The sequence below is a fragment of the Narcine bancroftii genome, chromosome 4, assembly GCF_036971445.1.
Source record: "Narcine bancroftii isolate sNarBan1 chromosome 4, sNarBan1.hap1, whole genome shotgun sequence".
NCBI classification, from domain to species: domain Eukaryota; kingdom Metazoa; phylum Chordata; class Chondrichthyes; order Torpediniformes; family Narcinidae; genus Narcine; species Narcine bancroftii.
Window position 1 is genome coordinate 233,768,075 of NC_091472.1, and position 25,609 is coordinate 233,793,683.

At 42.8% G+C, this 25,609-nt stretch overlaps 1 protein-coding gene across 4 annotated transcripts in view; it reads left to right on the forward strand.

The window, feature by feature from the left end:
- The window catches only part of LOC138761718 (abl interactor 2), a 172,398-nt gene that overhangs the window by 136,932 nt on the left and 9,857 nt on the right, over positions 1–25,609 (forward strand). For 2 of the 4 annotated variants that reach the window (XM_069934327.1, XM_069934325.1), the window contains exons 4-8: positions 4,583–4,680; positions 5,448–5,597; positions 8,036–8,160; positions 17,853–18,029; positions 22,015–22,101. In XM_069934327.1, the coding sequence (XP_069790428.1) occupies positions 4,583–4,680; positions 5,448–5,597; positions 8,036–8,160; positions 17,853–18,029; positions 22,015–22,101 (637 nt within the window). The remainder of the gene's footprint in view (positions 1–4,582; positions 4,681–5,447; positions 5,598–8,035; positions 8,161–17,852; positions 18,030–22,014; positions 22,102–25,609) is intronic. The other 2 variants (XM_069934326.1, XM_069934328.1) reach the window with 2 other exon arrangements.

The following is a 25,609-nucleotide window of genomic DNA, read 5'->3' on the forward strand; positions in this document are numbered from 1 at the left end:
TTGGACTAAGCAGTGATCTAAGCCTGTTATCCCCATGTCATAGGATTCTAGTCATAATATTCAGATTAAATCAATTATAACAAAATTCCTTCAAGCAAATATTGAACCATTGCAGCTTTTAAATTATGATCCTTCATTATCCCATGTCAACAATGAAAATTCAGAAAGAAATCCCGAGGGCTACTATTCTAATCCCAATCTAGGAATGGAGAGAAGTATTAGGGCTCTGGGTTCATCACTCTTTACAGTCAAGATCAGATACAACTTGATCTCATTATTCACAAAAGGGCATCAGGAAGTGAGAAAAGTACTGGATGGTGTTGGAGCTCATGGACCCAGACTTCGAGGACTTGGGGAGGACAGTTTGTGTAACAATGAAGTGCCTCAAAGAAAAAAATGCAGAGTTAGAAATGACCATTTCATCAACAACCTTGCATCATTAAGAGGTCGTATCCAATTATTCTAGCATGAAAAATATCCTCCCCCTCTTCCCTTCCTTATTCCATTCAGTGACCTTAAACCATTGTTTCCATGTTTTACATCACCACTTGTAAGTGCCCTGCTTTGTGAAATATGAAAATCACACCCTAATATTCTGCAGTGAAGCCTGCTTTTCATTTTGAGCAGACAGGGGATAGTCACCACAATGAAAAAAGCACCCTCATCATTAAATATTTTGGTGTGCATTGTTTGCCCAGAATCTGGCAGGAATTTAACTTCCCAGAGTGTGATATCCTGTATATTCTATATATGTATTTTACTATTCCAAAATTAACATTGAAGGTTGGACCATTTCTGCATCATTTCTTGACTCATCTCACCCAGCTCGTTCAAAAAGCAAATATTAAATGAGTTTGTGATGGTGCTTAATCAAAAGCCTAGTGAGCAGGAGGTCCTGCAACTCCAATCTGCAAATTTGAAATTGGGTTGGTTTCATCGCATTGAATCTGTCACAGCTGTTTTTTGGAAATATCAGAATGTTCCATCAATGTAATAGAGAGCAACATTTGTATTTATATATTAGATGTATGGGGAATGTTTTGCACAGTTAGAGGGAACTATTATGCTGTCCAACCTGAAATGTCACAGTGCATCATCCCAGTCGAAATGAAAGGAATAGACATTCTTTTAACTTTGCACAATGTTTAGCATATCGGTACGATTCATGGACAATGTAGAGGGAGCTTTATTCTGCAGGTCCTTCCCAGGTTACAAGCACATGATGTATGGGAACCCAGAGCATGTGAGTAGGCATTTGGGATGGATAGAGATGGATTTACCAGCTGCTGCCAGGCTACTGGCATCATTTTCCAGGCTTAAATGGGTCATTTCTGTCTACCTTCACATCTGACAGCCCAAGCTGCAAAAATCGGTGGCTGAATGGGGCTATCCAGACTTGCCCTTCAATCACTGAGTCAGTGAGGCCAGCAGGCAGCTGTTCTTCCTGTGCCTGCTCGCTCTCCAGTCACAGACACTTTTGTGATCCTCACCCACACACTGCTTTTGTTCGTATTCAACCTTCGAACAGTTCAGGTTACAAACAGTTCTCAGGACGGAAGCCTGTCATGACCTAGTACTTTATGTACATCTCACTGATCAGCAGATTCATCTGACTAGCATTTTTAGTTTACAACCATAATGCATGGCTTCATGTGACCCTGATTGATTGGCTAAATAAATACTACATCTTGCCCAAGGGTGGCCTGTAGGCTATAGGATGGAAGGAGCGCCTTACACCTCCTTTTGCTGAGCAATGGCACTGCACCGACACCAAACCTATTATAGGAGGCTTTACACTGTATATAACCGGTGCATTGCTAGTGTGAATGTGATTGATGCTGGTCACTGTGTAGCTAGATATGCATAGTTTTCCATTACTATCCCTCACTCCAAACAGTAAAATGCTTTTATGAAGTGCTCCATCAACTTTCACCCAGCTGCATCATACAAATCCTTCCCCTGTCTTAAACATAATCCAGCTGGACTGACAGAGGAGCATGGTTTCCTGAGACTAGATAACAATTTCCTTGCTGTTGGGAGGATGGATTCAATGCTTCTGTCCATAAAGACACTGAGCTTAAGGCAGTTAGAAATTAAATTTCCATTCAGAAATTTATAATCTTAACTGATAAGATGTGTTGAAAGCAGAGTAAGTTGAGTCATGAATAATGAAACCATTGGAATGTAGATTGGTCCAGCCCAACCAAAGTAATATTTTACAGGAGAGAGTTGTTTGATATTGATTATTAGAGAGGGTATTATTACAATCTTTTATCTCTGAAATACATTTACATATATAGAATAAATCACTTCCTTATTTTCTTACCAATATAGCTTGTGGTCTCTATGACATACCTGATAGAAGTTCTGTTAGTCAACTAAAGGACAAGGTGCAGGGTTTGTATGAATTTAAAATGGAATCAAAATCTGCAATGGCACTATGTGGAAATCATTTGCGGACAGGACAGCACTGATTGCACGAATTCACTTTGTAGCTCTACATCAAGCTCCTTGTCAAATTGAGTTGCCTTTTGTATTGTGGAGTCACACATATATTTGTTGGTCTGTTCTTAGCTTGTTTATCTCTGTGGCTACACCTCTACCAAAACTTGTACTTGGTTTTGCTTCTGGTCATTGTCCTGTTATTTTACGGGTGTGTGGGTGCATGCATGGTTCTTGTGACTGGCCTGCCTACATTTTGGCCAGCTGGATGAGTTATTCTGTCAGAGCTCCTGAAGATATTTGCAGAGGGTCACGCCACAGGTTCCAATGAACACTTGCATAAAAGAGTTGACTGTTCAATAATTTCAAAGCATCCTGACCCAAGGAGCTGGCTCAGTATTATTTCCAGCTTTATTCTTCAGGCATGAATATTAATTATGAGCTCTTTTGCCAAATTCCTTGAACTTTCCCGATACTATCTTGTCCTGTGTATGGAATTTCCTGGCAGTACTCTGTGATGCATTTAAGTGCTTATTCATATTCCCAGTCTGCACTGTTTTCTGTTATTGTTCTGGATCCCAGCCTGTATCCAGGTATAATTTCACATTTGTGCTCTGGTATACAGGATTCGCTGACCATACTGAGGATTACAGCAACCATAAAACTGCAATTACTTGAATTTAAAACACAAACAGAAAGGCTGGAAGAACTCAGTCAGTCATAAGAAAAAGGAACATAAGAAATAGGAACAGGAGGAGACTGCCTGACCCATCAAGCCTGCTCCATGAACAATAAGAACATGACTCATCTGGCCATGTTCTTACCTCTGCTTGCCCACTAGTTCTTCAAAACCCTTATATCCACTATTCTTCAAAAATCTATCCTGTCCCTTAAAGACAGTCAATGAGGCAGCCTCCACTGTCTCTGGGAAAAGGATTTCCTCCTTATCTATGTCCCCTAGCTCTAGTCTCATTTGCCAGTGGAAACAACCTCACTGTTTTTTGTCTTATTTCAGCAAGACAGGGGGGAGGGGGAGAATGGTAGGGTTATGATTTTCAAAGCAAAGCTGAGGGCAGGAGAGACCTAAAAGATTTAACTGGTTAGCCTTTCTACAGATGCTGAGGTCTTTCAGCATTTCTGCTTTAGTTGCAGCAACTCTACCATCCTTTCTGGTTGTTCAGGGATCATTTCACTGTCCATTCTGCTAGTTGCCAGAATGGCATTCCGGAGAAAGTGTGTGTGGCTCTGCTTTGTCAGTGAGGACACTGGACTACCCATTCTTCTCTCATTGGAAATTCCATTCTGAGTAGAGTAAACTAGATGTAAAGTAGTTCCTGTCAGAATTGAGAACTTGTTCTTCATAAGTTTTGCATCCATGGCTGAGTGGGGAACAATTGGGCCTTTGCCTGTTGTCAAGACCTGCATGACCGTGACTGTGGAGAAGTTAAAAATCTCTCTGAGACCCCTTAAAATTCACACAATAATATCAAACTACATGCAGTCTTCTTTGTTGCCATGTACTACGTTTGGTCTCTTCTCCACCCTGGTCATGTCTCTGTCTGCCCACCCGTGACACCCCACCACCAAAGGACAGTCTTTCCCATCCACACACCAATCCAGTCCTCATTCACTGAAGTTTGTTTGGGCTCTTCTTGTTGTGACTGTCGCATTGTTCACTTGTTGCTTTGGAAATTTTTTTTTAATTGCCACGAATTTCAGACATATGCAATGTGGTAGAAAACATAGGCAATGCACAGCAAGTCATTCAGCATGTTAGAGATTTAATCTGATGTTTGGGTGAAATTTCCACTTCTGGTGAGTGGATTTCACCCAAAACATAAACCCTTTTTTCTGTCATGCTGATAGAATGATTGTGTATTTGTCATTTTGGAATGTCATTCTTTTAAACTCTTACTTTCATGTAATTTTAAATTACAAGCCCTGTACCTGTTCTGTATAGATTACTTAGTGCCTAGAACACCTGTAGAAAAAACACTTTGCATGGCCTTGATACCCTTTACATCTTTTCTCTTTCTCTTGCCTTCTGTTCTGATTAAACATCTGTGTTAGTCTCCTTGGTGCCATTGAAATTGCCACGGTTAGATTCATTAACTGGTGTCTCTTGATTTATTCTTTCCAGGTGAGCACTCAGAATATGAAGATGGGTGGGCTTCCACGGAGCACCCCACCCACACAGAAGCCTCCTAGTCCCCCTGTGTCGGGAAAAGGCACCCTTGGGTAAGTGGGAAGTGACTGCAGGAATTGCTAAGAATGATTTGAGCATAGGTAATTAAAACTCTCATTGTTGATGCACATTCCCCTGAACAGATTGGCTCCTAACGCAGGCAACACCTTTCACTGCATGTGTAAATGTAGAATCATCATGTCAGATGGGGCCATTGAAACATGGAGAAGGGTGGCTTTGGGATTGTAGCTGAGCTCGACTGTATTGTATGTAATATATATCGCCCAGTTGTAGGAAGGATGTAAAGAAGCTGGGAAGGATGCAGAAAAATTTCATGAGGATGTTACTGCGACTTCAAGGCATGATGTTTGGGTGAAATTTCCAGTTCTGATGAGTGGATTTCACTCAAATTACAAACCTTTTTCTCTCTTTTTCTCTGTGAGATTAAATTGTCTGGGACTGTTTTCTTGGGAACCAAGGGGGCTAAGGGATGACATTGTTGAAGTGAATAAAAATCTTGAGGGACTGACAAGGTGAACAGTCAGTCTTTTTCCCAATGTAGGGGAATCTAAAACTAGAGGCCGTGGAGAAGAGAAAGATTTAAGAGGGGCTTGAGGACCCTGCATTCCAACAAGCACATTGAGTTACAGCATTTATACATTTGAATTTTTATTCTCATCTACAGTATTAATAAATATTTTTGAAGTACCATATGAGCATCTTAGTAAATATTATGAAGGGGATTTTATGAGCTGTAAATTGGAAGTGGATAAAATGAAAGTGTCAACTGGGCTGAATTAATTGTCTTCTCTGTATGTAGTCGACATTCTCCCTATCGGACACTGGAACCTGTGCGCCCTCCAGTGGTGCCAAATGACTATGTGCCAAGTCCAACTCGCAACATGAACTCCTCACAGCAACAAAGCCCAGTGCGGACAGCTTCTGTAAATCAGAGGACAAGGACATACAGGTACACAGTGGAGAGTCCTGACAGCCTGGCCCACAGAACAGAACTGCATTTAGATTTAACCAACCAGATGCCTGAAGAGAGGTTTTTTTTAATTTTAGGTTTCCATTTGAAATTTGTACTTAAGTGTGGCAATAGTAAGAATTGAAACATTATCTACAGGCTCAGTTTGTATAAACTACAGCTTCAAACAATGCAGTTGTGGTTTATTTTGTACTAAGCTGTTTTATGCCGCTGTGACCTCTGGAACTAGATTTGTCTGTGATGTCCTCCTTGTCAAATATTCTTGATGGTGTGGTACTTTGAAATGCATTAGTTTGTAATGGTCACCTCACCAAGGCTCATAAAATGGCTAGTACCCTTAAGAATGCAGTCTAGCTAGTCTAAATGGCCAGGAGAGGTAGGCGGTAGGTAAGGTTTTTTGGGGGGAAAAAAAAAGGAAATTCTCAAATACTCAGTATCTATGGTGAAGGAGATTGTTAATGTTTCAGACCATTAGGATCAGGAGATAAGTAAATAGGAAGAAAAAGCAAATGCATCAAACAACTGGCAAAAAGTTGAAACGGGGGGGTTAAAAGAGACAAGGATTGGAAGTGCAGAGTTTGAGAGGATGTGAATAGAGAGTTGGAAAATGTAAGAAAGAATATCAGAATTCCAACAGCTATTTTTCAGGGCTGTCATTCTAATTTAAAACTCCTGAACTTATTATTGATACTGGGAGACTGTAGGGCACCTACCCCCAGTAATTGAAGATTGAGATGCTGTTACTTGAGCTTACAGTTGAACATAATTGCAGCAGGGAAGGAGAGCAAGGTCAATTGTCATTGAGTAGGGAATTAAATTGGCAAGTGATGGGAGCTCAAAGTAAGCACTGAATGGATGTCAGCAAAATGATCAGTCTATTTATATTTAATTTCCCCATTATGGAGATCACATGATGAGCAGTGCATCCAATGTACAAAAATTAAAACTCTGGTTTAAGGCTCTAAATAGTGAAAAATAGAGGCACAAGAGCAAATGCATATACGGGTAGTTTGTTTCCAAAGGGGGATAAGTACTTCAGGTGGGGGGGAGGGGGAGGGGGGAAATCACAGGCAATGGAGAAAAGGTTGGGAAATGGGAGTTACTTGATAATGACGATAATAAGTTTATTGTCACATAAATCTTACAATCTACATGTGCATAGAAATTCTTACTTGCTGCAGCTGAACAGGTATTTCATGAAAAAAAGATGATGGGTATATATTAAATTACAAAGACAAAATAAGTATAATAGATAATAAATATTTTCAGTTAACATAATGCTAGTAAAAAAAAATGGTGTGACAATTAGCACTGACAGTTCTTACTTTATTATACTTGCTGTTACAAGATCAAACCAGCAACCACAAAGAAGGCAGATCACACAGGGGTAAAGATGAACAATTACTTAATTAACAAAAATTCATCAAATTTTAATTCAAAATCCCCCCCCCCTTTTATAACAATGCCCACTGGTTACTATGCAAATTCCTATAACAGTGTAAAACTAATAAATTCTCCAGCCTAAATATAACATATGTAATTAAAGTCTAAGTTATATTTCCAACCAGCCCACAGAAAAACTTAGACACAAAACACACAAGACTCACAAAATTTCGATCTCAACTGAAACAAAGATCATAAACAAAATTCAGTTTGTTTGGTAAACTGAAGCCAAAATATCTTTGAGAGAGAGAGCGAGGGAGAGCACAAAATTTGAAGTTGTCCTGTGTTGCTTGCAGAGAGAAGAACCACTGGCTTGGTCCAGATCCTTCTGGCTGCCTTCAGAATGTTCATCCTTTTTGAAATCCCAACATTCTAAACTGTCCTCCAGACCATGACTCGTGCTCTAGGCCTCCTTCCACTCCACAGCACCCCCAGTGGTGATTTATCGTCCAAATCCAGAATTTATTTTCATTTTCTGCACATGCTCAGTCCATCTCCCACTCTCTCAGCAGTCCACCTTCACCTTGGCTCTCTCAGGCAAACTGTCACTTTTTTAACATAAAACCACACAACACATAGGCCAATACACAACACAGAACTCTGTAACATTGCGAAGATTAAACTTGGGTTTGATCAGTCAAATGGCCTCCTTCTGTAGTGGTTCTAAAATTCACAAATCCACTGAGTTATCAGGACTGAGAGCAATGGGAATAATGTGGAAGTGATCATATACTCCAAGCACCACACAGAGTTCCTGCAGACTTCAGAGACCTCTGACTGACCTCAGACCGATGATAGATGGGAAGGAATCAGGAAAAGGATAGGTTCTGATGAAAGGGCATTGGCTTGAAATGGTAATGCCATTTTTATGTGCATGGTTCCTTAAGACCTGTCAAGTACAGAATTTTCATTTTACTTAAACTGGAAGGTCCCTGGGGCCATGTGTGAGCACTGATGTGATTTGTGTATTGCAGTAGCAGTGGAAGCAGCGGGGGAAGCCACCCAAGCAGCCGCAGTAGCAGCAGAGAGAATAGTGGCAGTGGGAGTGTCGGGGTCCCCATTGCAGTACCAACCCCTTCTCCACCCAGTGTGTATCCAGGTAAGGGATGTCCCAAGCCATGCTCAGTGCAACACCCCAGCTCAATAATGTTACGCCTTTCTTTCTCTAATCTTTATGTTTATCTGAAATATGAAGCACTCAGTAATGTACTGATATTTATTAAGGAACTGGATGCTGCTCTGGTTAGTTAAAGGATAATTGTGCCTGATTTGGGGCATTAAAATGCAGGAATGTGGAATACAAAGAAATGTGTACAGTTTGCTTCAAAAGAGGAAATTGATAAATTTAAGGGGAACAAAGAATTACAGAGCAATGCAGAAAGAGCTGGGGAATGGGACTGACTTGATTGTTCTTGTGAAGATTAAGTTTGGGCTTGGTCACATGGCCACCTTCTGTACCACAATGGTTCAAAAATTTGCAAATACCCTAAGGTATCCTTCCATTTTTAGGAATAGGTTTTTAATCCAACCAGATCTCTGTTAATCGTCCCTACCAGTTTCTCACAGACATGGAACTGCTTTGAATTCATCACCTAGATGATGCTTTTGAAGGTTGTCAAAAGATCTAGTTAATACATTATGGGAATGTGCATGTGTTTCGGATCAAAGAAAGGTTGTTGGGCAAGTTGGAAGGGAATTTTGTTCCAAACCTAACCAGTATTTAATTAGGGAATGTTGTTTTCTATCATAATCTTTGTTATACTTGTCCAGGGAATTCTTACCTCTGTCTCAGGTAATGTTCAAGGTAATGTTAGTGAGTGTGACACTTCTGCATTGGGTGCAATGATATAATGGTGAAGCTATTGGGCTATTGATCGAAAGTTGTGAGTTTTGATCCCCATTGGACAAATTGAGAAAATAAATTCAAGGAATTAAATAAATGGGAAGGGAAAGCTAGCATCAAGTAACATTCGTTTGTAAGTAAAAATATTGTTGTGCTCCATCTTTATCTTCCCCTCTTGGCTTCTTGCCCCTTGACTCCTATCCCCTTTCATTGACAGAAAGCAAGGAATAATATTTTGGAATACAATGAATTCCATTCCCTGATCACCCTCTGTCAGTGATTCATCTTCATTCATCTTCATTCTGCAACCCTGATGTTTGGGACAATTTTCCACCAATTGTGCCTCCTACTCATTCTTTCCAAATAATAATTTGTTTAAAATAAAAAGGGGAATTAACAGCAAGGAAAGCTTCAGGGAGATTTAAGAAGAATATTGACCAAAAAAAAGGCCTCCTTTGTGTTTTGTTGAACTACAGTGTTAAATGGGAGAGACTCAGATGGGATCTGACAGCTCCAAGCTGAGCATCCTTGAGATACTGATGGGACAGCTGTAGAAATGTATCCCAGCATGATGTTTGGCTTTTCTCTCGCTGTACCTTTACTATCAAGCTTGGGGTCCTTTTCCTGGTTTGATGAAGTGTGTGGAAATACAGAAGACAAAGTGCGAGAAATAGTAGCCAGGTCAGGCAGCATCTATGGAGAGAGAGTGCAGAATTAACATGTCAAGTCAACTTCAGTACAATTCCATTTATCCAAAATGGTCAAGACCGGGCCTATGTCGGATAAATGTTTTTTTTTCAGATAACTGGTCATTTTTTAAAAACTGCCCAGTAGCAGCAGTCAATCACTTGTAACAGTGTTTAAACAACAACAACGAAAGAAGGCTTTTTAAGCATTAAAATATGTTTAATTCTAATCAAAAATTGCTGGCCGCTGCTGATCACTGACCCCTCTTCACCGTGGCCCTGCTGCTGTCGAGAGCCTGACACCCCCGCTCCTGCCAGGCAGCCTCGCTCCTTGATGACGCCGGGGCAGGGATTCTTCCGACTGCTTGCGGCAGGGAGACAGTGGCATGCAGTTTGAGAGGGAGAGTTGGAGAGAAAAGTCAATAGGGGAAGGTGAAGAAGAAGTGGAGAGAGAGTGGGGAGGTAGTTGCCTGAAACAAGGACAATAGTCGTTCTAATTTCATGTCAAGTGAATGTTTTCAACCTGTGAGGTCAGTTCAGCTCTGAAAAAGTTTTGGTTAACTGAGTATTTCTGATTTATTTTGGATATCCTCATTTATCTGAAATTTTTTTTTAAATTCAGACAATCCAATTTCGGATAATCGGAGTTGTACTATACCTTAAGTTGGAAAGGGTGAATGTCACTTGTTCTGCTCCCTCTCCCCAGGCACTCTGAATATTCGCAATGTTTTCTGTTCTCATTTCAAATCTTTAGCATTTGCAGAATTCTGCTTTTCTGTAGAATGGAATGCCAGAAAGAGCAACAGAGGTGTCTGAATATGAGGTAGCAAACTGACAAAACTGCACCACTGGCTGATTTGGTAGTCCAAACAGCAAAAACAAACCTAGAGTGGACAGAGCTGAGTGATCCAAGCCAGTGGATCCAGATTAAAGCTCTGCAGTACCACCAGATCATGTCGTGAATGATATAAAACATTACCGCACAGTTCAGGCCCTTTGGTCCATGATGTTGTGTCAACCTCTTTGGATCTCATTGAAACATTTCATGTGTTGAAAGGTTTGGATAGAGTAGATGTAGAAAGGTTGTTTCCCATGGTGGGAGTGTATTGGACAAGAGGACACAACTTCAGGGCTAAGGAGTGTCCACTTAAAACAAGTAGGAATTTCTTCAGCCAGGGGGTGATAAATTTGGAATTTGTGGCCATGGCAGATGTGGAGGCCAGGTAATTGGGTGTATTTAAGAAAGAGATTGATAGGTTTCAATTAGCCAGGCCATCAAATGGGAAGAAGGCCAGACAGTGGAGCTGAGTGGGAAAATGGATCAGCTCATGATTGAATGATGGGCCAAACTTGATGGGCTGAATAGCCTATTTCTGCTCCAATTACTTATGGTCTTATTGACCAATGTAAACGTACTCAACAATCTAAACCTTCCAAACCTCAATTTTTCTTGTATCCATGTGTCTGTCCCTTAAACTTTCCTTCCCTCGCCTTGTACAGATGTCTTCTGGTATTTGCTACTGTTTCCCTGGGGGAATAGATGCTGGCTGTCCATCCTATCCATGCCTCTCATAATCTTATAGACCTCTATTAGGTCACCTCTCATCCTTCTGAATGGTAGTGAATTATTAGATAATGAGAGGAGACTTCATGACTTCCAAAGATAAGGCTGAAGCATTTGAACCGCTTTGACGTAACAAGTGTGTGATCTATCTTGAATTCTTTCAGAGGTCCCCACATTTACAAACTCAGTGGTCAGCCATTTCAGTTCTTTACCTGCTGAAGAAAAAGTGTTGAAAGCCTTTGCAAAGATGGTGGAATAGCTGACATCCTGGTTATGTTGCCGAAGATGTGCTCCAGAACCAGTTGTGCTTCTAGTCAAGCTTTCTCTCAAAGGAATTGTGTAGAGAATTGTCTGGGTATATACTGTCCACAAAACCAGGGCAAGTCCAACTTTCTAATTATTGCACAAGGAGCCTCCTATCAGTAAAGTGGTGGAAGATGTTGTTAATAGCATGTTCTCACCAGTGGCCTGTTTATTGATCTGTTTGAATTTAATTAGACCATTGGCTCCAGACCTCATCAGTCCTTCAGTCAAAACGTTTAAATGAGGCAAAATGGAGTCCTCTTGACATTAGGGCAGCATTTGACTGAGGATAGCATCAGGGCAAGTCTGGCAAAACTGGTCAGTCAATCAAGGACAAAACATTCCATAGCTCGTCATACCGCAGAGAAAAATAATTGTGGTTATTGGAAGTTATTATCCAAGCCTTGTGATATCACTGCAGGAGTTGCTCAAACCACTGTTCTAGATTTCTAGATCATCAGCTGTTTCTGCAGTGATCTACCTTCTGTCATAAATTACTGACTTATAGAAGTTACATTTGCAGTTCCTCAAACAATGAAGTAGATCATGCAATCAATAAATGAGGTGAAACACTATTCAGGCATTCAATCATACCCATTTTAGTATGATCCAACAAGGGACAATCTGATGTACAATAGCTTACAGCCCTCAGTTCCCTCCCATTGATGTCCTGAAAGTTGTCATTGATAAGCAATTTAATAGGAACAGGTCAGAGGAACCATAAATTGGGATAAATGGCTTATCTATTAACTCCCCACAGCCTACATTTACAAAACCCATCAGGAATGTAATGGAATACTTTGCATTTTCTTGGATGAGTTCAGCTCTACCAGAACCCTGGAGCAAAGTGTTAATGCATGCAAAATGACTGCAGCAGTTTTGAAGGTCGCTCACCACCGTCTTGGAGTCACAGAGATACAGCACGCAAAATGTCCTCCAGAACAGCAAGTCTGCACCAACCACCAAATACCCATTTGCACTAATCCTGCCTTTATCCATTTTATTTTTGCCATATTCCCAACAGCATTGCCTTTAAATGATATACATATCATTAGTAGGGTAAATTAAGACAACATCATCTCACCACATTTGATGTGACTGTGTTTAAATGTTGTATAGTGGATATATGCTCCGACAATCTTGCTTGCTGCAGCCATACAGGTATTTGTAATTAAAATTATAATAGTAAACTTATTGAATGAAAAAAGACAATAAGTACATTAGATAGATAATAAATATTCACAGTGACTCTCATGCAATGTTGCAGTTAGTCCTTTTGTAATATCGGATCAATCCCTGATTAGTGTACCAAGGAGGGGTTCAAAGGTGTGAACCCGTCGTCCAGTTTCAGTATGAAACATAAACTTACATCTCAATATATAACCTGGTGAGGGATGGAGTCTCTATTCCCATACCACTCCCATTATCCCTTAATTTTTATGAATGTGTTGAGTGTCTTTATATATTTCTGAAGCCATGAGAAATCTTGATACAATCATTTGACAAATAGGTAGCACTTGTGTTGTTGGCCACAATGTACAAAATTTCACTGGGGAAATCCACAGTAAGTGGATGGTGATGGAATGGATTTAAATCTTCCACAAAATACCTTTGTTATTATTGTAATCATTATTGGAGGTAATTCATTAACCACTTCCTATCACTACTGGTCTTGATTTACTCTCTGCCTAGGGAAGCACTGTTTTGTGCTGGCAATGCTGATCCTGCAATGGTGTTACCATTAGCCTTGATCCTCCCTGAAATAGCTAGGTGAGGTTGTCATTTCTGATCTCAATCTCGTGATATGGTTCTCCATTTGAAAGTGGATGTGGAGATTGGCTGAAAAGACTGGGTCTGGTTGTGAAAACCCAGTGGTTAACTCTGCAGACGTTTGCATTGCTAATATTTGCCTTCAAGGAAAGCCACTTTGACAGCAGTGGCTTTTTGAAGGAGCATTATTAGAGAGTAACTTTAAGATAGGAGAATTTTATGTTACTTGTTAATATCTGCTTGCAATTTGAAGAGATGGGCAGTATAACTTACTCAGCTTGCAAGTGTTTTCTTAAGTATTGTATTGTATTGTTAATAAATATGATTCTTGCATGATTGGAACTTTAACTAACTGCTCAAAAAGCTTTTTTGTCCCAGCTAATGTTAATCCTTTTTTACACCCTCCCCTAAGGCTCTGCTGGTACCCCTCCATTACCTACTACCCCTAATCCTCCTCTAGCCCCTGTTCCTGCTGCTCCTGCCTCTGCTCCAGTGCCTGCTTCAACTCAAGGTCCTGTTCCCTCTGCAACCCCTGCCCATGTTCCAATACTGACCCCAGACTCCATAGCAGGAGCTCAGCCCTTTGCTGATGGCTTCATCTCACCATCTCTCCCTGCTGTCTCTTCCGCTCCTACTGCAGGTGAGTCTGTCTTTCTCACTCTCTCTTCCTCTATCAACACAGTTGTTTCTCAGGCAGTCGTGGAATAGGTTTTACACCTAGCCAATCCAAATTGGCTTAAAAAGTTAATGCAATGCATCCATTGCAAATAGAAATAAAAACTAATTAATACATTTAATACTTGTAAAAAGACACAGGGATTGTGACAACAGTGAGAAAGAGTAAGTGGACTTCATTTAAATCAGTGGTTCTCAACCTTTTTCTTTCCACTCACATACCACTTTAAGTATTCCTTATGCCATAGGTGCTCTGTGATTAGTAAGGGATTGCTTAAAGTGGTAAGTGAGTGGAAAGAAGAAGTTTGAAAACCGCTGTTTTAATTGTACCTAATTGACTCGTTATGTGCACAGTTTCATAACTCCAAAGGAAATGGGCCAATGACAATTTTTCTCAAGCAAAATATTTCAGTAACAATTGGGTCTAGAGCAGTGATTCTCAACCTTCCCTTCCCACTCACATCCCACCTTAAGCAATCCCTTACTAATCACAGAGCACTGATGGCATAGGGATTACTTAAAGTGGTATGTGAGTGGAAAGAAAAAGGTTGAGAACTGCTGATTTAAATTGTTCCAGAGATGCAAGCAGAGTTGACTGTACTGGGTGGTGCAGTTAGCACAACACTATTACAGCGCCAGCAACCCAGATTTGAATCAATATAGAGGTTCCAACTAGAGGGAGTGCAATACTGGATCTCCTATTCAGGAACGAGACAGGGAAAGGAACACACGTACGCACGCACGCACGCACGCACTTGCCATGTCCTGTCCTGAGCATAATGCCATTAGCTTTTAACATAATTATGGAAAAGAATAGATCTGGTCCTTGGGTTGAGATTTTAAGTTGGAGAAAGGGCACTTTTGATGGAATCAGAAAGGATCTGGCAAGTGTGGATTGGGGCAGGTTGTTTTCTGACAAAACTGTGCTTGATAAGTGAAAGGCCTTCAAAAGTGAAATTTTAAGATTAGTTTTAAGATTAACCTGACAGGTAAAAGGAACAATGATTTTCTAGGTATATGGCGATCCTGGTTAGGAAGAAAGAGGAGGTACATAGTGTTAGAGGAAAAGATCATATGAGGTACTTAAGGAGTATAAGAAATGTGAGAAAACATTTAAGAAAAATATCAGGAAGGATTAAACAAAAAGGCATGAGGTTGCTCTGGCAGACAAGGTGAAGGAAAACCTTTACTTCATTGTCTCTGTGACTGAATACCAAAAATTCCTGTTCCAATAGTAATGAGGGAGCCACTTTCAACAGAATTAAATTTAGACATACAGCACAGTAACAAGCCCTTACAGCCCACAAGCCCATGCCCCACAAATACCCCAAACATTTTGAAGGGTGGGAAGAAACTGGAGCTCCCATAGGAAACCCACACAGACATGGGGAGAACATAATAACTCCTTAGAGACAGCGCCAGAATTTGAACCCAGCTCACTGGTGCTGTAATAGCATCATACTAACTGCTCTGCTAACCATGCCACATCATTTCAGGAAGATAGATCACCATCTAAAAGACAGTTAAGGATTTTGGCGATGACGCCAATCAGGATGAAAAGTCCAGTTTTAATAAAATCTTATAGCTCCATTTACCTTGCCTGTTCACTGTTCTTCCAATGAACTTTGACCTGTGTGGAACAACTCCCATGTACTCACCGTTATATGAACAAATAAATTTGTCCTCATTTCCTCATTTGATTTCAGAAGCTATCTTCGATAGATGGCCTTTAATGTTTCTCTTTTCTACATGTGGAAACATGATTTATATTACTTTATCACCATCTTATATGCCTTAAAATACCTCTGCTCTTCTGAGGTATTGTTACGTTTCTGATTCCATGAATCTTGTTAACAATTTTCCAATATGTCTATACCCTATATAAAGTTTAGCCATACTTAAATAGTTTTACATGTGTGATTTTAAACAACGTTTGACTTGGTTGTTTGACTTCATTTCCATCTCTCTAGATGTAAACCCCAGTTCTTGGAATTATTTTGTTATTTATTATAATGACCACTTTGACCTGCTTTTAACAATATGTGTTATGATATTTTCAGATCTCTTTATTTTTTTATTCCCATTTAAATTCTAATTGAAATAAAAAGAAACCTTTTATTTTTTTCTTATCAAAAAAAATAACTCATTCACCCCTTATGAAATTTTCATGGAGGGTTTCTAATTTCTCTCACATGAGACTCATTCCCCAAAATGACAATTTGGAACCGATTGCAAACTTGGGTGATTTTTTTTTCATTCTAAGTCACCAACAAATTATAGAGATTTTTGACTTGGAAATTTTCTGTCTGTTGCTCCTCTAATTGATGTTTATTCCTACTCTCTGCCTTTTGCTGTCCATTCTGTTAACTCAACTCCTGACTCTGCAGGCTGAGAAACAGCTTCTTCCCATGGTGCAATGACTAAATGAACTGCTCATACAAACCCCATGAGACTCTCCTATTCATTAAACAATTTTTTTTTAATTTGTGTGTGTATCCTGCATGTATATCATTTGGATGTGCTATGTTTGGTTGTGTGTTTGCATGTTTTTGCATTGAGGACTGGAGAACGCTGTTTCACCAGATGACAATAAACTTGAACTTGAATTGCCTGAGAAGCAACTGTTCCATTACCTTTATTTGGGCTGCATTGCTTTATGTATGAATGAGGTGAGTTCTTCAAAATAGTTTGTGGGTTGGATTGACTTGTGCACCCAGACTTACAGAATGATCTCTAACTCATATTGCACTTCTCACCTCTGGCCAAATTTTAGAGGAACCCAAATGGTTTTCTTGCTGAAAGATGCATGAAAAATACAAATCCAAATCTTTCTGTCATATTTGACCCTATTTCTAATCCAGTGTGTTGTAGTATAGGTCAAGGGCCAGTACAGATCTGTTGATTTTATTTTTTCATATTACAGTTGGCTTCTGACTTTTGCCATCTAATTCTTTTCCTTACAATTGTTGGATCTCAAGTCTCTGTTTTGACAATTGTATAAACTGAACCAAATTGAAGTAGAATATCCCCAGTAAAGTCTGCCTTCTGAGCTGGGCTTGCAGTTTCCTTGCCTGTTTGTAAGTTGTCGAACATCTACTGAAAATGTATCTCTCTTCCAGATGAGATGTTTAAACAAATCCCCAACTGACCCCCAGTATAGATAAGGAGCTTTTCTGTGAGAAGCAGGGGACTGCTCACTTTGTCCATGCAAAAAGAAAATGCCAACCACAATTATACAAGGCATTGAATTAGAGAAACAAGAAAGCTGTAAATGCTGTACCCCAGGACAAAAGAATTGCTGGAGGAACTCAGCTGATCAGAAATAGTCACGATGTTTTGGGTCTGAACCCTATGTCTAACCTCCTCCAGCAATTCCTTATCTACTGGCATTGAATTACACAGACTAGGCTGCACAGGCCATTTGGCCCTATTAGTTTCTGCGGAAGTTGCATCATATAAGGCATATGTCTGTAGATCTGCTAGTGCAAATTGTCTTTGTGCTTTCCTATATCACAATAGTGACTTGATGCTTAAGATGTATTTTGTAGAGTTTAAAGTGCTTGCAAGTTCTAAGAATTTAAAATATGCTACATAAAATGTAAGCAATACAAAAAATGCTGGAGAAGCTCAACAATCCAGGTAGTATCCATGGAAGGCAATAGACAGTTGACGTTTCGGACTGAAAATCCTTTCAATTGGTGCGAACAAGAAAGAATGCAGAAACTCAGATGAAAGGGTGGGCGAAGGGGAAGGAGCACCAACTGGTGATAGAGGGGTGGGAAAATAAATGGAAATAATGTAATAATGATGGGATGAAGAGGCAAAGGGCGAAGTAGATGCAGTTTGGTGGGAGAGGGCAGTAGATCATGGAAATAAAATTAGAATTTTATCAAAACTTTGTTGAACTGCTTTATCTAAGAAAACAACTTTTTCTCCCTCAAAATTTTCAGGGCATACTACCCAGTTCTACAGCATGAATCGACCAGTACAACGTCAGAATCCAACCACCATTGGAGGTTCCCTGCCTGGCTACAGACGCCCACCATCCTTGGCTTCACAGGCCAGTCTCCAGAACCAAGTCAACGGAGGTCCATACTACTCTCAAAACCAGGCAACTGAATCAAGAGGTAAAGCCTGCCTTCATCTTCTCCTGTGATAGTCCTCATCTGCAGGGAATTCCTGGTCCTTGGATTCACAAGAAGACATTGATTGCTCACAAGTTGGAAATGAGAACATCTTAGAGGTTAGGAACCAAAATGGAGCAGCAATAGGGATTAACTTTAATCATCTCCCAGCTGCTAAGTACCAAGGCCTTGAGCAGGAGCTTTTAATAGGCCAGACTAACAGCTTTGCAGCTGTGTTTCAGAATCCAGAGTACATCTGGGCACTGTGGGAAATCAGTGAGGTGGAAATAAATAAAGCCCCTTTTAAACTTGCATCCCACTAAATTGGCCGTTCAGTGTCCCAGGATAGGAATGGGGGTTTAGCTTTACACACTTGACCAATCCTAACTGGGACACTGAACGCTTTCACGCTTGCAAGGAGCCATCCCCGGGGTTTGGACTGTTCTACCTTCTACCAGTGACGTCATGACGCATTGATCGATGGTGGACCTGCCCCAAAACCTGATCAATATATTATGAACTTATATTTGAACAAAATTAATCATACCTAATTATAACATAATTAAGCATTATGTGCAGCACAGTATGAGCCCTTCAGCCCCTGTTGTTGTTTTGCTGACCTATATAAACCTTTATAAGGGACCATGGGAAGGTGCCACCAATAATAGCAATAGTGGACAATTTTCAAACAGCGTGGCAAAGTTGGTAGCGCTGTAGTGCACAACTTATATAGTGTGGGAAAGTTGGTAGCCTTTTCCCACAGTCTTTATAAATTGTGTGCTATAGTGCTACCAACTTTCCCACACTGTTGAAAAATTGTTCGCTATTGCTATTTATTTCTTCTCTCTCTCCTGCTGCGACTTTCTCATAGCAAAGTTTATACTTTCATTTTAAACTTTTCTTCCTTCACATTCCTGCACTCATGCAAAAACTTGGGTCATTTCAATCCCACAATGTAATGACCTATTCTACACTTGCCTGATTGTAACGTTGGCATCTGCAGACACCAGGGATTGTACTGGGGTTTGAAGTCGTGAATCCCTGGTGTGAGATGATGTAATCTGACACCCACATTGAGCTGATTTTACTTTCACACGAGACACTTTAAAGGCCGATTGGCCATTAATTCCTGGGATCACTTGCAAGTGTGAAAGGGGCTAAAGACTGAGATGAGGTCAGAATTGGAGTAATGTGATCTCCCTCAATCTTAAATGCAAAATTATTTTTTAAAAGTGTGATGTGTGTCTTCTGTTTTTTTAAATAGATATTTATTTGCATACATTTGTTCTTTTCTGCTTCTCTTGTTAAGAAAGCTTTGCATTTCCTGGTTGCTTTGTGCCTGCTTTTTTTTGATAGTTTGAGTGCAATCCACAAAAGTGCTGGAGAACCTCAAGTAAAAGGATGCAACCAACCTTTTGGGTCTGACCCTGAAAACCAGCAATCTCCTGAATAATAAGTTGGAAGGAGAAGTGAAAGGATACAGTGAGGAGCACAGTCCAATAGGCAAGAGGTCATAGATGGACAAGGGTGGGAGGGCAGAAGAGGAAAAAGCGGATCAGGAATGATGGGTAGGTAGTAGCTCTCTGAGTGGAGAGGAAAGCAGGTGGGGAGCTAGAGGAAATGAGGTATAAGGAAAGAGAGAGAGGAGATCAGTGGAGGGGCCTAACGTAAACTGGGGAAGTCGATGTTAATGCCGTCTAGTTGGAGAGGCCCATATGGAATATTAGGAGTGGCTCCTCCAATTTGTGGGTAGCCGTGGTTTGGCAATGCATGAGGCTATGGACAGACATGTCAGTGTGCGAATGGGGTGTGAAGTTGAAATGGTTGGCCACTAGGAGGTCTCTGTTATTCCAGCAGACAATGCAAAGCATCTGCTCCGAGGATGAGATATCCCATTCGAGAATGTCCTCCTCTTCAAAAAGCATGGCTTCCCCTCTACCAGCATCTTCTTTATTTTTTTGCACTTCTGCCCTGGGAGGTCCCTGTTATTGCAGCAGATACAGCGAAGGTGCTCAACAAAGCGATCTTCCAGCCTACATCCAGTCTCTCTGACATAGAGGAGACCACAACAGGAGCACTGGATGCAGTAGATGACCCCTGCAGATTCACAAATGAACCCCTAGATGCAACAAGGACAGGATTCCCTTTGTCCTTGCCTACCTCCTCACCAGACTCTGCCTACGACATATTATCCTCCACAATTTCCGCCACCTACAACATGATCCCACCACCAGACACTTCTCTCCTCCTCCCCCCCCCCCCCGCATTCTGCAGGGACTGCACTCTCTGTGAGTCCCTTGTTCACTCCTCCCATCCCACCAATCGCCCCTTGGCATTTACCCCTCTGTCCACAGGAAATACTAGATGTACCCACACCTCCAATGAGGGCCCCAAACAGTCCCTCCAAATGAAGCTACTCTTGTGAATCTGCATCGGTCATCTGCATCCGGTGCTCTCATTGTGACCTATTCTACATCAAAGAGACTGAACACAGACTGGGAGATTGTTTTGTTGAGCACCTTCACTACCATTTCAATTCCCTGTCCCATTTGCACACTGACATGTCTGTCCATGGCTTCATTCACTGCCAAAACCAAGCCACCAGTAAATTGGAGGAACAACACCTAATATTCCGTCTGGGCTCTCCAACCACTTGGCATTAACATCAGCTCCACCGTTTTCCATTATGCCCATCCCCTGTCTCTCTCGCTCTTTTCCTATCCCTCAGTCTCCTTTTCTTCCAGCATCCAGCCCATACAGAGAGCTAGCCTCTCTCCCATCCTCCTCAGTTTTTTTTCTTCTGCCCTCTCATCCTTATCCATTTCTGACTTCTTGCATGTTGCCCTGTGCTCTTCCCTCTGCCCCTTCCATCTTCCTTACTTTTTATTCAGGTGCCTGCATGCTTTTCGCCACTGAAGAAGGGCTCAGGCCCGAAACATTGGTTATATCCCTTTGCTTCCTATAGATTAGGGGTTTTCATAGTGGTCGATATCAACCCATGCGGGTCAATGGGACTATCCAAGGGGTCAACGAACACCAGGGAGTTGAAAGGGAGTTGATAAACGCCGGGGGTGATGGGGTGGGGGGGGTGGTGTGATGAACTTTGGGATTGAAGGAATTGTAGAGCCCTACATCCCCACTCCTGCCTGGGCGCCCAAGGTGACTTCTTGGACATGGACAGAACCGCGCCCCATGTTAAGAATGGAGTCATCGTTCCCAATGCTGAAGACTTGGGCCCAGCTCCATTTGGCATCTTCCCGGCCAGAAGCAAAGGTTTTTTTTTACTTTTATTGTAATCACTTGCTTACTTAATTTACAGATTTGTTACTTGGCAATTGGGATTTTGGGTTGTTGCTGGGAGGCACAGACACCATGTATATGGAATACAGTTTCCCTCACTAATGCTTATGGAAACTGTATATCTACTTAATTTTTTTTTGTGCATGCCTGGAGGCCAATGAGGGATCAAGGATTCCATGAAGGGGTTGATTGTCTAAAATGTTTGGGGTCCCCTGCTATAGATGCTGCATGACTTGCTGAGGTTCTTTTTAATTTAAATTTAGACATACAGCATGGTAACAGGCCCTTTCAGCCCACAAGCTCATGCTGCTCAATCGCACCCAATTGACCTACAGCCCCCAGTACATTTTGAAGGGTGGGAGGAAACCAGAGACCCTGGGGAAAACCCACGCAGACATGGGGAGAACAAACAAACTCTTTACAGACACCACGGGATTTGAACCCCAGTCCTGATCACTGGTGCTGCAAAGGCGTTGTGTTAACCACTACACTAACCGTGCCGTCTTCCAGGACTTTTTGGTATTGTACTCCATCACAGTGTCTGCAGACATTCCTGTTTAACTTGATAGATTTGGTCTTGTCTCGCAGGTGTCATTACTTGTTTTGTTTGTCAAAGTGCTATCTGCTATTTCTGACAGCTGTTTGTTCCTTTCCTTTACCACCTTCCTGTGACTGCTCTTGTGTGCAGCGCCCCTTGCTCCACCGCCACCTTCTATCCTGCAGGTTACACCACAGCTGCCACTGATGGGCTTCGTGGCCAGAGTTCAGGACAATAGTAAGTCCACTCTTTCCATTTTCTGAAAGCAGACCTTCTGCAAAATGTGGCATCGCCAACAGGCCAGCCATTGCAGGAAAACTAACCAATTCTTTGGCACAGTGTTTGTTAATACAGACCCAAGGAAGATAAAGAGACAAAAGAGAATGCATATGCTGGAATCCGTAATAAAGCTCAGAACATGAGAAGAACTCAGCATGTCAAGCAGCATATACGGAAATTAACATTAAAAGCCATTAATCAAGAATGTCTACTGGGGTCGTGCAATGCACAAAAGTGCTGGAGAAACTCAGCAGGTCTCACATCATTCATTGGAAGCAAAGGGTGTGATAGTACAGGTCTATCACCAATGTACATAGTGTATATAGTTACTGTATCTAGACTGTGCTTACAGCGATTGGCTGAGAGCTAAGCCACACCTATTGTCTGGGCCTTAAAGGGTTGTGTCCCTAGCCAGGTCGGATCATTCCGGACTGGTCGGCCACCTGTGAAGAGCTCCGGTCTTTTGCTAATAAAATTGTAGAGCTCGTCGAAAGAACCAAAGACTTGCAACCCGCCCCCATGCCCCGGGGCCAATCCTGCGGCCTTTCCACACTCCGGATTGCCCCGCCAGCACTCTTCGCAAACCTCACCCCTGGCTGGAAGCCTGTGGCCACCAAAAGTCGGCAATATAGTTACGAAAACAGGCAATTCATTAGGAGTGAGGTGCGTAGATTGCTGGATGAGGGCATCATCGAACCCAGTTCAAGCCCCTGGAGAGCCCAGGTGGTGGTTGTCAAGAATGGGGAAAAACTACGGATGGTGGTCGACTATAGCCAGACCATTAACCGCTTCACGCTCCTGGATGCGTACCCCCTGCCACGCATCACGGATGTGGTGAACCAGATCGCCCAGTACCGCATTTTCTCCACTATTGACCTACGTTCGGCCTACCACCAGCTCCCGATCCGCTGCGAGGACCGACCATTCACGGCCTTTGAAGCGAATGGGCGGCTATATCAATTTCTCAGGGTACCATTCGGGGTCACGAATGGTGTTGCGGTCTTCCAGCGGGAAATGGACAGGATGGTGGACCAGAACGGGCTAACCGCGACCTTCCCGTATCTGGACAATATCACCATCTGCGGCCACGACGTGCAGGACCACGACGCCAACCTAGACAAATTTCTTCAAACTGCCCGTCAGCTAAACCTGACTTACAATTTGGACAAGTGTGTCTTCCGGACCACACGACTTGCTATTCTAGGTTGTGTGGTGGAGAACGGGATAGTCATGCCAGATCCTGACCGCATGCGTCCCCTAATGGACTTACCCCCCCCCACATACCCAGAAAGCTCTCAAACGTTGCCTGGGCCTTTTCTCGTATTACGCCCAATGGGTTCCAAACTACGCCGACAAGGGTGTCCTCTTATCAAGACCACCTCTTTTCCCCTCTCGACCGAAGCCACAGCGGCTTTCGATCGAATCAAATCTGACATCGCTGCTGCGACGCTGCACACGATCGATGAGTCTGTCCCGTTTCAAGTCGAGAGCGATGCATCCGACTTCGCCCTGGCAGCCACCTTGAACCAGGCCGGTCGGCCTGTAGCCTTCTTCTCCAGAACCCTCCAGGGTCCGGAGAGTAGACACTCCTCGATCGAGAAGGAGGCCCAGGCCATAGTTGAAGCGGTGCGTCGTTGGAGACATTACCTCGCTGGGAGGCGCTTTACACTGTTGACTGATCAACGCGCAGTCTCCTTCATGTTCAGCAACACCCAGCATGGTAAGATAAAAAACGACAAAATCGCCAGATGGAGAATCGAACTCTCCACCTTTAACTATGACATCCTGTACCGGCCTGGTAAGCTCAACGACCCGCCTGACGCGCTCTCCAGGGGGACGTGCGCCAGCATACAGATGGACAGACTACGGAAACTCCATGAGGCGCTCTGTCATCCAGGGGTCACTAGGTTTGCTCACTTTGTCAAGGCGCGCAACTTACCCTATACAGTCGAGGAGATCCGCTCCATGACCCGAGCCTGTTCAGTGTGCGCTGAATGCAAGCCCCACTTCTTCCGTCCGGATAACTCCCACGTTATCAAAGCCACCCGCCCCTTCGAGCGTCTTAGCGTAGACTTTAAGGGGCCCCTACCGTCGACCAACCGTAATACCTACATCCTTACGGCCATCGACGAGTACTCCCGCTTCCCATTCGCTGTAGCCTGCCCAGACACCACTGCCACCTCAGTGATACAGGCCCTTCACAGTATTTTCACCATCTTTGGGTACCCCAATTCCATCCACAGTGATAGGGGGTCCTCATTCATGAGTGCAGGGCTGCAACAGTACCTTCTGGAGTGTGGTATTGCTTCAAGCAGGACCACGAGCTATAACCCACGTGGTAATGGCCAGGTCGAGAGGGAGAATGCCACCATATGGAGAGCGGTTACACTGGCTCTCCGGTCTAAAGGTCTCCCCACCTCTCACTGGCAGGAGGTTCTCACTAGTGCTTTACACTCCATCCGCTCCCTCCTATGTACTGCAACAAATGCCACCCCCCACGAAAGGATGTTCCTTTTCCCGAGGAAATCCGAATCGGGAACCACTGTACCGGCATGGCTCACCGTCCCTGGCCCCGTCCTTTTGCGACGCCACGTCCGGCACTCAAAGAACGACCCCTTGGTCGACCAAGTGACTCTACTCCACGCGAACCCACATTACGCATACGTGGAGTTCCCAGACGGGCGGGAGGACACTGTTTCGGTGCGGGACCTAGCTCAGGACGCGGTAGACCCAGCAAACCCCCCAACTCCTTCTCCAGGCCCCGTGCGCAACAGAAGGACCAACAGCACCCCAATGACCCGGGCCACCCTGCCGACAAAACGACTGGGGAATTGAGCGACAGAGCAGTCGCACCCGACGAGCCCGCTGGCTACACCACTCCAGCGACCTCAATCCCGGCACCACGGCGGTCACGCCGGATGGTCAGACCCCCTGACCGCTACAGTCCTTGACCTACCCCTTCCTTTCATTCTCTCCCTCGTTTTTGTTTTATTTCCCAAGGTCAATTCTCCAAGAAGGGGTGAATGTGATAGTACAGGTCTATCACCAATGTACATAGTGTATATAGTTACTGTATCTAGACTGTGCTTACAGCGATTGGCTGAGACCTAAGCCACACCTATTGTCTGGGCCTTAAAGGGTTGTGTCCCTAGCCAGGTCGGATCATTCCAGACTGGTCGGCCACCTGTGAAGAGCTCCGGTCTTTTGCTAATAAAAGCCTTGGTTTGGATCAGCAAGTCTTTGGTTCTTTCGACGAGCTCTACAAAGGGTAACTAACATTTTGACCCTGATCCCTTTGCTAAGGTACAAGCAAAACATATCTTGCTTATACCCTGATGAAGAGTCAGAAACGAAACATTGGTTGCCCTTTGCTTCCTATGGATGCTGCATGACCTGCTGAGTTTCTCCAGCTCATTTGTGTAACATTGTAAACCAACATTTTCGGTCAATCCTGATACAGGGTCTC